General features: G+C 33.2%; 1 protein-coding gene across 1 annotated transcript; it reads left to right on the top strand.

Annotated features, from left to right (window-relative positions):
- The first annotated feature begins 9,198 nt into the window (after positions 1–9,198).
- On the top strand, positions 9,199–10,258 carry LOC142636683 (germin-like protein subfamily 1 member 7). The gene is made up of 2 exons (XM_075810963.1): positions 9,199–9,383; positions 9,578–10,258. Exons 1-2 carry the CDS (start codon positions 9,260–9,262, stop codon positions 10,117–10,119), a joined length of 666 nt encoding a protein of 221 aa, XP_075667078.1. The 5' UTR covers positions 9,199–9,259; the 3' UTR covers positions 10,120–10,258.
- Positions 10,259–13,553: the final 3,295 nt, after the last annotated feature.

Below are 13,553 nucleotides of genomic sequence, written 5' to 3'. Positions count from 1 at the left end.
AATAAGTTGCTTATGGTTGTCTTGATTTATAGGTCGAAAGCCAAGGAAGTCCCGGCACACATCCACCTAAGTTTTCTGCGTGCTCCCTGTTATAGCGTCACCATCAACAGGAAGCCCGAGAAGAACCTCCACATCCTACAATGTGATGGTGATCTCACCATGTGGCATGTGGAAGGTGTGAGTCTCGGGCCGCCATCGCTCCACTAAGGCAATTATCAGACCATGGTCAATCTCTCTACCCGGGACCCAAAGGAGTCCCTCCAAACCAACTGCCTTGATGATGTTCCTGACTTGGTTGTCCACCATTGGCTCTCTATTGGAGAACTCTGAACTACGGCTACGGCAGGTAACGGATCCTAGATCCTGCACAGAATAGAACCATGGATTAATATATGGGTGGCATATGCATGTACATTGTATAAATTAAATGCATGTACATTAGTTAAATCTTAAGTGTTATGTTTTACCTGCCCATTCCAAATAGCTTCGGACCGATGCTTGAGCTGCTTTGACAACACCGACCTGTCAATGGGTCCAGGCTCTGTATAGTCAATCCGCCCAGCATTTGCAGTAGCCATACTGCACAAAAATGATAAGCAGTTAGTTTGAGAAATGAACACATAATATGCTTATGGAAGTAGGTATAACTAAACAAGACATCATTGATCCCTATCTCACCAAATTTACTCCCACAACCCTAATCCATAAAAGGACTAATTCTATGGCATAACGCCATAGCTATTTCCCCAAGAGAGCTTGATTGAAAAATCCAAGCTTCCGAAGCCTAAAACCCCCTCAATCCCATGTTCCTTAAATTGTGTTGTAGAGCTAACTGTGTCTCCACTCTCCATTCACCTAATGAAATTACCTTTCATCCCCTAGGCCACTCAACAAGAAGTCTCTTTAAAGCCCTCCTAACATTTTACAAGAGAAACACAAGCGAAAAGAAAGTGAATTTATAAAATCCACAATAGATCACTAGATGCAAAAGTACAAGACCACTCGAACAAAGATCTTAAAACATGGAGTTGTTTAGTTCAACTTCAACAATAATAAAAACTTAAGTCCAAAACCCTCTTAGGCAACATGCATTGGATCCGAAAACAATAAAAACTAAAGACCATGGGACCATTTGGTTAATCACTTTAAGAGCTTAAAAGAGCATTTTTAAAACCCAAAACTCTGAATTGCAACCACAACTCCTCGTACCTTTTTTACATACACTCACTTTAAACTCAAAACACAGCTTATACAAACACACCCCATAACTCATAAGCAATAGCGCAATTGAATAACAAAAACAGTTCATGCTAAAATCATACCTCTTCTATTACAAATCTGGATATAGTATTGATGTAGACAGTTTTCTTAGCAATGGTTAAGCACTTTAAGAACTTAACAGAGCATTTTTAAAACCCAAACGCCTCGTACCTTTTTTACATACACTCACTTTAAACTCAAAAAACAGCTTATGCAAACACACCCCATAACTCATAAGCAATAGCACAATTGAATAACAAAAACAGTTCATGCTAAAATCATACCTCTTCTATTACAAATCTGGATATAGTTATTTACAGTAGACAGTTTTCTTAGCAATCATAATAATAGCAAAAGCAGTTTAAAAAAAAAAAGTAAAAATCTCTGTCACATGGAAATGGAAATGGAAATGGAAATAATAACGTTGAGAAATATATAACTACTGACTATTTATTGGGTATTGGGTTTTGGCTTCAGCTTGTTGAGGTGTGTTAGTGACAATAGAAAGAGTGTGTACACCAGAGTGAAGCTCGTCGGCCAAAGCAAATGATAAACAATAGCCTACATCAATTCAATTCACAAGCATACCAACACGGCCAAAGCAAACCCAAAATCCCAAACCAAACACACACACAGAAAATACCCATTCTAATAAACCCAGATTCACTTACCTTACAAGTTGTTCTCTGTGAGCAAGAGGGAGGCAGTGGAGGCGCAGAGCAAGGTTTTCTCAGATTTCGCAATCAAGGTTTTCTCATATTTTTCCCATTGTACTTTGTACAAAGCACTCACGTTTTTTTTAGCTTTGAGAGACCGCGTAGATTGAAGGAAAAGGGTGGAGACTGAGTGAGAGTGGAGAGGGTGAGCGAGTGAGACTGAGTGAGGTTCGGTGTGTGAGAGTGAGGGTGGGTGAGAGGAAGAGTGAGAGCGTGAGAGTCTGCTGTGTTAGAGAGAGGGGAGAGTATTTGTGTGAGAGGCGTTAAGTTTGAAAAAACCCCAAATTGAAATCGAGTCTCTAAGACTCGGTTTCCTGTTTTGCCACGTGGATCAACCACATCATACCCAAATGGCCACGTCACATAAATCGAGTCTTAGAGACTCGATTTCTAGGTGGAGGCCACGTGGAAAAAAGGCCACATCAACCTGCAAAAACCGAGCCTCAAAGACTCGATTTATGGGCCAAAATCGAGCCTCTAAGACTCGAGATGTTAGTAAATTATATATTTTACTAACCGGGCCTGCTAACTATATACTTAGAAACTAAGGGCTAATTTGCTATTTTTGCCTTTTGTTTGGCTCTGTTGTTGTTGTTTGTTTCTCATGGATGGTTCATGGGTCATTGAGAGCTTAGACTCTCTTTGGTTCTTCACCAACATTGTTGCATCAAAGAACAAGTCTTTGGATTCAGCCAGTGATGGAATTGACACACAAGAACATGTCAATGGTGAGTCTTCCAAAGAAGAATCATCCGAACCCATTTCTCCAATCCTTCAAAACCAGCCAGATGAGTTGCCAAATGATGAGAATTTGGACCCAATGTGCACCAAATGTGGTGAATTTGCTGATGAAATTGAACTCCAGATGGCCAATCATGTTGAAGATGAAGTGATCGAGCTCAAAATGTCAGCTGAGAAGGAAGAGAGAAGGAAGACAAGGAGAAGAAGCAAGAGAGGGTTGAGTCAGAGTAGAAAGATTCTAGGAGAGCTTCATTTGTGCCTTGATGTGGAGGAAGTTTCTATGTTTTCAATGTTTAAGGAAACATGTGGGTATCAGAATCAGAGTTTTGGGGATCAACATCGAAATAAGAATCTGATGGCATCATTCGATGATAATGTGGCCATGAAAGAGCATCTCAAGTATTGGGCTTATGCAGTTGCCTGTACTGTCAGATAAACCAATTTGAAGGTGGGGACTAGCTCTTAACTTAGCATAGGATTGTGTCTCATGGTCATGGACTTACTCTCTAATTTAACCCTTTCTTCTTCCCTTTTCCTTTTGCTTTGTTCCAAATTAGACTAAATTAGGTAATATGGGATGCTTATGACAGTGTATTGATCTGTGTAAGAATTTGGCTTGTTCTAGTTAATCAAACAAAGTTACAAATTTCCTCTTCCTTTGATTTGTTTATTTGTTCATTTTTTATTTTAATTATATATTTTGTGTGGATATTATACGGTGGTAGTGGCAATGTGGCATTTTAAGAGCAGCATACAATGCAAGCATATCTCAGTTATACAAGAAATGACATGATTTTTTGGAAAATGATTAGGTACTCCTAAATGGTGGGTGTCACTATGAATTTAATTAGTGGAATCCACTATTTATGTGAAATGAAAGAGTATGCATTTATAATACTTTGGGAGTACACAATAATTTCCCTGATTTTTGTGTATGGAATTTATGATTCAATTAATGGAGACGGTAACAAATTCCAAAATTCAATTTCAAGCGTACGGAGGAAAACACTAATATAAAGAAATAAGGGAAGGGAAGAAAAACAATCCGACCATTGATTTTATAGACTAATCAAAATGAATTGGGACTAAGAATTCTGAAAGTTGGCCCAAAATTTTGCCTTGTGGTCCTCCTTGTTACTGAAACCTGAAGACCTTAATATTCAATCGTCATGTTAGATTTTTGAAGTTGGAATTATTCTACCTTTTAGCTCAATAAAAATGAATAATGCACCTATTGTATACTTTCTTTTGTAACGAAAATTAGAATTCCAATCCCAGACTATCAAATCATATAAAATAAAAAAGCCTAATTCTTGAATGTATATTAATCCACATATAATTGAATTAGCTCATACATGAATCATTTACCCTATTCCTACTATGTGACATTCATTTCATTTTCACCCATCCATTTCTAGGAGAATCTATCTGTTATAGTATAAATTATATGAATTGTGGATTTGTCTCTCACAATGTATTAGCTTCTCACAAGGTATGGCTCCCACACCACATACTATATATGAGGGGAAATTATGCATATATCCAAATCATAGAATCCTATGAATCAAAATCTACATTCGAACTGTCCCCAAAAAAAAAAATCCTCTTCCTAGTGAAAGTCAAAATAATATACACGAGATAAATATTGCTTTCCTCACGATGATTCTCTCCTTCAAGCTTTCTATTTCACTAGCATTTCCTTGCCAAATGTGAACACTACAAAACTAGTGCCTCATTTTTAGTTCCTCTATTTGGATTTCAAGTTTTCAACCAAGTCTTACTCTAATTCAGTTACACAGAGTCATAAATAATTAGTTCCACCCCTATTGAATGCTAGGATTGCCTACCAAGAGTGAAGCCGTGAACTTTGTTTAAACAATTGAGTAATGGTGCTAAATTGCTAATACATTAATCAACACAAACCCCACACCAGCAGTTATATATAAACGACATCAAGTTTACCATTTTGTTAATGTTACACCACTCAATAACATTTTATAAAATTAAGATTTTAAAAATAGAGTACTTATTCTCATTTTTCTTAGTATGAATATTAAGTTTCTTGTTAATTGGAAGTTGGACACTAGTATTCACTTGTGTTGAGTAATGAACACTTAAGGTTCATTTGGTTGGAGGGGTGCAAAATAGGAGGATAGAAAATGGAGAAGGGATAGAAAAGTTGGATGATAAAATAGATTTTGTTTTTACTCTTATGTGTTTGGTTTGGAAGGTGAAAAAGTGGAAGGGTGAAAAACTTATTTGTTTAATTGAAAAGAAATGTGAGTGGATTGAAAATGAAATTTGTATAATTACTCTCAAGCTCCAATTACATAATATAAAAAATAATTTCCTTACAATCATTAAAAAAAAAGTTATTATCAATTAAAATTAAAAGTAACATCTTATATAAATTAACATGTCATTAATATTGTAATAATATTTTATTTTTCTTTGTTATTTTATTTATATATAACAATTCGAGGTGCCTTCTTTAAAATAAAAATAAAAAAGTGAAAGCCACCATTTGTTATAAATTAAAGAACCCACCGTTAATAAAAATAAGTAAATAAATAAATAAAATAGCCAAAAAATGCAAAGGCAATTGTTTGACTAAAAAAAAAACAACGACAACAACAACACAACGTGAACATAATTGACACAATGGAGAGGGAGGGGCAAATTTGATCTTTGGCTGTCATAATGTTTTTTCTTTAGTTTTCTCTTCAATTTTGGAAGAAAACACTTAAGAGTCCACTAGTGATCTTTCTACAAATCCACTTAACTAAACACCAATTTTTTTCTCTCTCCATTTTCTTTCATTTTTTTCAATTCTTCCTAAAATCCACGTAATCAAACGGACCATAATGCCAACAAGGTTATTTTCCTCAAGTTTAAGGTAACCAATTGAACCAAGGCCATGAGAAATGCTTCTCTAAACGGGAATCCACTTTCCCAATTTGAGGATTTAGGAAAAACAATATTAAATGTTGATTCAGTCCTTTATTTGGAGTAAGAAATAGTGTTGGGTTTGTGCGTTTTTTTATTTTTTTTTTTTTTATATTTTTGTGTAGGATTAACGCACAAACCCAACACAATTGCGTTTTTTTTTCTTTTTTTTTGCTGAAAAAAAAAAACGCAATTGTGTTGGGTTTGTGCGTTAATCCTACAAGTTTTTAATTCTTCCATGAGCAATTGTGTATTGCATATTGCATCGAGTATGAGCTCAATCGTGTCACAAGTTCTCCAAGCTCTTTTGAGAGTTTTTTTCAATGTGTCCAAGTCAAAGCAGATGCGGAATGACTCTCTTACCCTCCAATCCACCTCTCCTATTTTTAGCCTTTGCTAGCTTCTTCACACATGGGCTTGGCCTAGAAAGAAGTACCATAAGTATTCTGACTTTCGGCCCAGACATGGGCCCTAGGCTTACTAGGGTTGAATTTTTGGTGGGCCCAGTTCGGCCAATTTGGTAGGCTATTTAATGGGTTTTTTAGTTGGGTTTCATGCATCTAAATTTTTTCCAATTCGACATGTTGATTTTGCCAAATGTAAGGGCCATATTTATAGGTTGTGAGATAAACTTTCTGGTATATGATGCTTAAAGGGTTGGGTTATCAATGCATTGCATTATGGGCTTTGGGATTTGTCTCTTTATTATTATTATTATTACTAGTCGCTAATCTGTAGGATGCACGAATTAGTTAAACAAAAATTTTAAATTTTAAATTTTCTTAAAGTTATGATTACTTGAAAAAATAAGTTACAAATTAAGAGGGAAAAAACACTAATGTAATCCCTCCCATTGCTCAATTTTTTTGCAAAATCCTGAGTTTTTTCTTGCCATATAAAATGCAACAAAAAAAACCCAAAAATGAGAAAATAAAAACTATAGAAGATTTTACATAGAAACAGTAGCTAATTACACTCAGAAATGACACTGACACTCAGAAAGAGTCATTAATCTTGAGCAATAGGTTTTGGAAAAGATTTTTTTTTTTTTTTTTTTTGAGAATTAGAAAAGCTAATTTAGTGTTATAGGCAATAGTTATAATATTTTAACACGTAAAAGAACAACAAAAAGGCGTATCAGATGAATAAATTGACTTCGTTAGAGAATGAAGACAAATAAATGCACTGGAAAGAATAGATTTCAAAATATATGAATGTAAAAAGAAGAAGAATGATGTACCAGTAAAGGCCATAGAGTTTTAATCGAGATAGAAAAGGATCAATATAGGAAGCACTTGGAATGCTCCTATTATCTGCATAGCCTCAGCTGCCACCTTCTTGCCTCTCATCTACTTATGATTCCAACTTTTATTCTTGGCAAGAGAAAATGGCTCTTGCCTTCAGGTAATGTAATTGAGAAAAATGCCGCAAGAAACATATCAACACCTTTTTGGTTCTTAAATAATAAAAATTTAAAAAAACAAATTTATGAGGTTAACTCATTATCTATGCTTGTTCATCAAAATTCAAGACCCAGCAGCGTAAAAATAAAAATAAAAATAAAAAATAGAGTAAAAATACAAAAAGGTACATATATATGAAAAGTATTTTTTTAAAAGGTACAGTAGTTTGTGATATTTAAGTCACATTCATTCAAACGGTAAGACAAAATATATGACTACATAATAGAAAAAATATAAGAGAGAAATAGATTACCTCAAAAGAATAATGCATGACTATAACAATTGAAATTTGTCAAGACAATTTCATATATTGCAAAATATGAACCCAAAATTTAGATGTTAAAACTTCTAAAAAGCCAAAAGAAAGAGTAAAGAATCAAAAGATTCAGTGCCTAGAAATTATTGAAAAAAAAAAACATATAACTACATAATAGAAACAAAAATATAATATTGCAAAAATTGAATCAAAATTTTAATTTGTTAAACTTCTTAAAGGCTTAAAAATTTAAAGAATCAACAAAAAAACATATGACTATATATTAGAAAAAATATAAGAGAAAGATAGGTTACCTCAAAAGAATAATCCATGATTATAGCAATTGAAATTTGTCAAGACAATTTCTTATATTGCAAAATATGAACCCAAAATTTAGATGTTAAAACTTCTAAAGAGCCAAAAGAAAGAGTAAAGAATTTAGATACATTGCTAGTTGCAAAACATTTATTTGCAGCATTGATGCCCTTATTAAGATGCTTGGTAACTGTATAAACCAAATATTAGTCAAATAATTTCTTTTGCCACACCATACAAAAAAGTAAAAGCTAAGCAAAACACCATAAGAAAGTGCAAAAATAAAGCAATTTTATATTCAAGCATGGTAGATATGAACTTTATTGATTATTCCATACCATCTTGAAAAATCTATAGAACATTTTGTTATAGATTACAATGCATTGATAGCTATTTTCATGCAGTTTGTGCAATGCCCCGGAAAGTTGCAAATAAAAACAAAACAAAAAAAATAAAAGTATATGACTACATAACAGAAAATTTTGATAATTCTTATCAACAAAAACACAGTAAAATTATAATTAAAAAACCTTAATACTGATCTAGTGACCGAAGAATTAGAGAATGAGAGAAGGAAGAGTAAAATAAGTTTGTGTTATTCAATATTGTTCTTGGAAAGTAAAAGAATATTGAAGTTATATCACTACCTCATTACTTGGAAAAGATATATAGAAGAGGATCAATTTTTACATCTACCAAATAATAAACTTTGCAAACACACAAAGAACATAAGCGAATCACAGTCGAGAGAAAAATATCTATCAACCAATTATATTGAAAAATTAAATATAACTCGAGATAAACACACAACAGAGTCCAGCAAGCAAACTGCACACAGTAAAGAGTAATACCAACAAAGAGCATAAAGAGCAAAAAAGGGAAAGAAATCTTTATGCAGATTATCAACAACAAAAAAGAGGGGGGGAAAGAAGAAGGATATACCAGACAGATACCATAGTAGTTGTTGGTTACTTGGTCCTAGACAATAATTTATATCTAACTAAACATTAAGAAGTCTTTAGTACACCAAATAAGATAAGGTCAATGAAATTCTCCTCAGTTACAAGCAATTTGAGTTAAAGAATTTACGCAAATGTCATTGGTCTGTTGCGCATCGAATTCTGCAGCCGATGACGGTGGAAAATTCACTAATGAGGACAGAGTCCAACATAAATAGGAGCTTCTCTGTCATTACAATAAATAAATGTAGCAATATATATAATATTATAATATCAACATTAGGTTTATCTTTTGGTTGGCAAAATCAACATTATTTTTGTCAAAGCAACCTTTAAACTGCACAATGCCATTGAAGAGGTCCCATTTGATAGGTTTTAAAATATGTGAAGACAAGTAGTGGTTAAACCGGTAAAGACATTTGGTTCACCTAATTAAATAAAAAAATGTGACAGAGTTGAACAATTACCAAGTTTTTGCAAAAATAAAGACCGCTTCTCCCATTCCTCTCTATAAATAGAGATTTCAATATTGCTATGTTTCTCATCCCTCACTCAACCAAGAATAGTATACCATAAAACGTAGAGATAACCTCCTCAAATATAATGAAAGGTGTTTCTTTCCTTGCGACTGTGGCCATTTTGGCCTTGGCATCCTCCTTTGTTTCTGCCTATGATCCTAGTCCTTTGCAAGACTTCTGTGTTGCAATTAACGACATCAAATCTGGTGGTATGTATAAAACACACTCTTAGTATTATTAGCAGTAGTGGTATTATCAATCAAGTTCTTTTGAATTTATTATAAGTTCTTACGTTAATAAAATTATGCCCCAACGGTTTTTTCCCCCTACATGACATGTTACAGTACATTGTTACACAAACATCTTATTTGCAACAATAACTAACTTTTCTTTCTTTGTGTAGTGTTCGTGAATGGAAAATTTTGCAAGGACCCTGCAATGGTCTCAGCGAATGATTTTTTCTTCTCCGGACTTAATATTCCCGGAAACACTGGAAACAAAGTCGGATCAAATGTCACTCTAGTGAACGTCGATAAATTACCAGGTCTCAACACTCTAGGCATATCTTTGGCTCGCCTTGACTTTGCACAATATGGCCTGAATCCTCCTCACACTCACCCTCGTGGCACTGAGCTCTTTGTAGTCATTGAGGGTACATTCTTAGTTGGATTTGTCACATCCAACCCAAACAAACTCTTCACCAAAGTTCTAAACAAGGGAGATGTCTTTGTATTCCCAATTGGACTCATTCACTTCCAATTCAACATAGGGGAGACTATTGGTCTTGCCTTTGCTGGTCTCAGCAGCCAAAATCCTGGAGTGATCACCATAGCAAACGCAGTCTTTGGATCCGTTCCTCCCATTAATCCTGATGTTCTCATCAAGGCCTTCCAACTAGACAAGAATGTAGTTGAATATCTTCAAAAGGCATTCGCGCCAAACTAGAATTCTGAAAAATCTATGAAATAGTGAGGGTGAACCACTATAAAGTTTGAATAACGTTTGTTTGGTTTTCCTTATTGTAATGTCATTTGAATAATTATTATCAAATAAAATGGTTTCTTATGATGGCTTTTATGTATCATTGTGTCATTTGCAAGGCAATACAATTTGTGCAAGACTAAATCATGATTACACCTTGGATCTAAGACATTTGAAACCACAAATGTCTATACTATTATATATAAATTGAACAATATTGTATTAAGAATAGACAAAAAGATTTATTTTCATTTTAAAAAATGGCAAGCCAAATTGAGGGTTCAATAGTACCTATTCTATGTCCAAAAACCATTCCTAAAGGTAACGTTGAAGTTTTTTTTTTTTTTTTTTTCGGTTACAATGTGGAAGAGGAGTTTAAATCTTAGATGCCTTTGTTGGAAATACTAAGATATGCTAGTTGAGATACAAGGTTCTTGGCATTGAAGAAATATTTTTGAGTACTCTTGAAATAGTATGAGTATGGACATTTGTGTTGTATTCATACTAAGGAAATATGAAAATGAATTATACACGGTAAGGAAACGTCATATTTAAGCAGTTAAATAAAATTATTTTTTTATGCCCTATTTTTTATGTAGAAAATAATGGGAAAAATATACAAAACTCTTTGTGGTGGTCTACCTATGCATAAGTACGATGATGTTAACAGATAAAGCTATTCATATTGTGCATGCTGGCTACCAAAATAATTGCAAATAAATTCAATTACTATTGCTTTTTCATATCAATTAATGATTTTTGATGTAAGAGGTATACTTGAGTCATATCGAATATTAACTTACATGTTAAGGTATTAGTTGTAGACACTTCATTTTGTAACCGTTAAGAAATTTTGGTTCCCAGCCCCAATGATGAGTTTGACATATGTTAACCAAGGGTATTTAAAGAGTTTACAATAGTTTGGACGTAATCACAACTCAAAAGTGCTCCAATTATGTTGAAAACGATTCTAAAAAATGACATTTTCTCATTGTTTTAACCATACCTTTTGATCCACAAATAAATTTTTAGTAGGGTTTATTTCATTGGAAAGTAGACATCCTAAGCTTCAATATGAACACAAATTTTTCCTAATTTGGATTTATATTCAGTGAGTTAAGCTGGGCCATCAGAGCTGTCAAATCAGGGTTTTTGGGGAGCATGCATACGCATGAATCATGCATGCACCATGCGTACGCAGGCCGATTTTCTGGGTTCCAGAACTTCATTTTTAAGGGGCCCAAAACATCATTCTTTAATGTGAGTTGGCCCCTAGACATTTGGGAACATCCAAAATCATTAGAAAGCCCCGAAAACCCTAATTTTAACTTCTAAATACTCATCTTATATGTCTAATCAAAAGCCTAGCCAGAGAGAGTGATTTTTTGGCCTCCATCTTCTCTAAAACCCTATTTTCTATTTTCAAAACCCTAAGGTAGGGCCTAAGCTCGTTTTTTACAAAATTAAAACCTCTCTTTAGTTTGTTCTAAGGCAGAAAGGTTGCTTTCAAAATTGTTTTCTAAAACTCTTTCAAAACCTTTTGAACATGAGTTGTGATTACTAACAATTGTTATGTTCTTTGATTATCTTTGTCTTCTCCATCTAACCTTTGTGTTGTAGGCACGGGTTAGTCAAACAATCTCAAATCTATGATTCTAAAGCAAGGTGAGTCTATTTTCCATAATTTCCCACTTTGCTACATAGGATTCACATGATTCTTTGTTTAATACTATGTTAAGTGTTCTTACTTGTTTTAGTTGATTTTATGATCTTTTTTTGTTTATTAATCTGACTGTGGTTTAGTATATTTTGTTTTTGTTCTCTTTTTTTTTCTTTAGTTCTCAAATGATTCCTCTTAAGTTTGACATGTTTATTGAGTTAATGTTAGTTTAGTATAATTGTTTTTTTTTTTTTCATGTTTGTTTGTTTATATATATTGATGTTTGTTATATTTTCTTTATGTTAGTTTAGTGTTTAGGGTTCTAATATGCTTGTTTGATTTATATGTTTATATTTTTGAAAGATTAAATCTGTAAAAATGTAATTTTTTGAATTTGTGCTAAAGAATGCGTACACATCATCGAGTATGCGTGCGCATGGTTCAACCATGCGTCCGTGTAGTTGAGTATGCATGCGCACCCTGAACCCAGATTAGGGAAAAATTCTTATTTTTGTTATTTAGTTATTTTTCACATGATGTTTGATTCTGTTTGACCATGTTTAGGTTAATTAATTGTGTTTAATTATTTTCCATGTTTGTTTGGACTTGTTTGCCATGTTTGGTTTATTTTATAATCTTTCCTTATGTGTGTAATTTAATTGTTATCTTTTCCTTTTTATTATATGTTTGATTGTGTTTTATTTATTTCCTTTTATATTGTGATCTTTAATATGTTATGGTGTTATTTCCTTAAGTGCATGATGTATGTTCAAGTTAAGGATTAGGGGCTCTCTTAATTAACTCTTTAATTAAATATGTTCCAACAATGCATAATGGAGGCCAATCCACAAGCTGGGAAGTCTTGGATGCCTAACAACTTCCCAAGCCATACCTAAACTCCAGACCCATAATCTGCTATGCAGATCCATGCATGTAAGTGATTGGCCCAAAAGGCCCAATATGGTTCTTAGAGCTAATCTAGGTGACGACTCCACTTTTCTCTGCCACAGTCCACTCGGCTAGGGTATACTCTTCGTTGCGCCCACATTAGTAGAATTGAGATTTTGGTACGGGAGCAAGACTAAGATAAAATATATTAGACGAAATTAATTCAAAAAAGTTAATTTATTAAACTAAATACTTGATTAGCATAGAAAATATAATGTAGATATAATTTCTAATTTAATTTATTCATTCTTGGTTCAATTTATTTATTTTTTTAAGCTTAATGTGTTAGTATGATCATTGTTATGCCTAAACTAATTCATAATTTAAGTTGACTATAAACATATATTTCAAACAAGTAATATATATATATATATATATCTAATGTTTTTTGTATAATCTTGTAGACACCCCATTTTCCTATATGCATTTAATGTTATTAAGTGGACAAATGGTAATTTCAAGCCTTAAGTGGTAAAAATGCCACTTTAGTTCCAATTTCTTCACATAAGATAAATCTTGAAGTTATAACGATGAAAACAACATGCCACGGGCCTCAATCAAATCACTAGAATAAAAAGATATCATCAAATCAAGTTTTAACGGTTAATATACATCTATGTGGTCAAGTCTGATCATGTGTGATTATGAGCAATTGATTTTGATTGATCCCATGTTGATTTAATTTAATATAAATAACATTTCGTGTTCCTATTGGTCAAGACTAAATATAATGGTGGAATTGCATGCACTTTATTAATTCGGATGTCAAAGTATTAATGATCCTTTAAAT

Source organism: Castanea sativa, chromosome 5 (genome assembly GCF_040712315.1).
Source record: "Castanea sativa cultivar Marrone di Chiusa Pesio chromosome 5, ASM4071231v1".
Lineage (NCBI taxonomy): Eukaryota > Viridiplantae > Streptophyta > Magnoliopsida > Fagales > Fagaceae > Castanea > Castanea sativa.
Note: the sequence above shows the minus strand (reverse complement) of the source record. Positions and strands in the feature narration are given on the sequence as shown.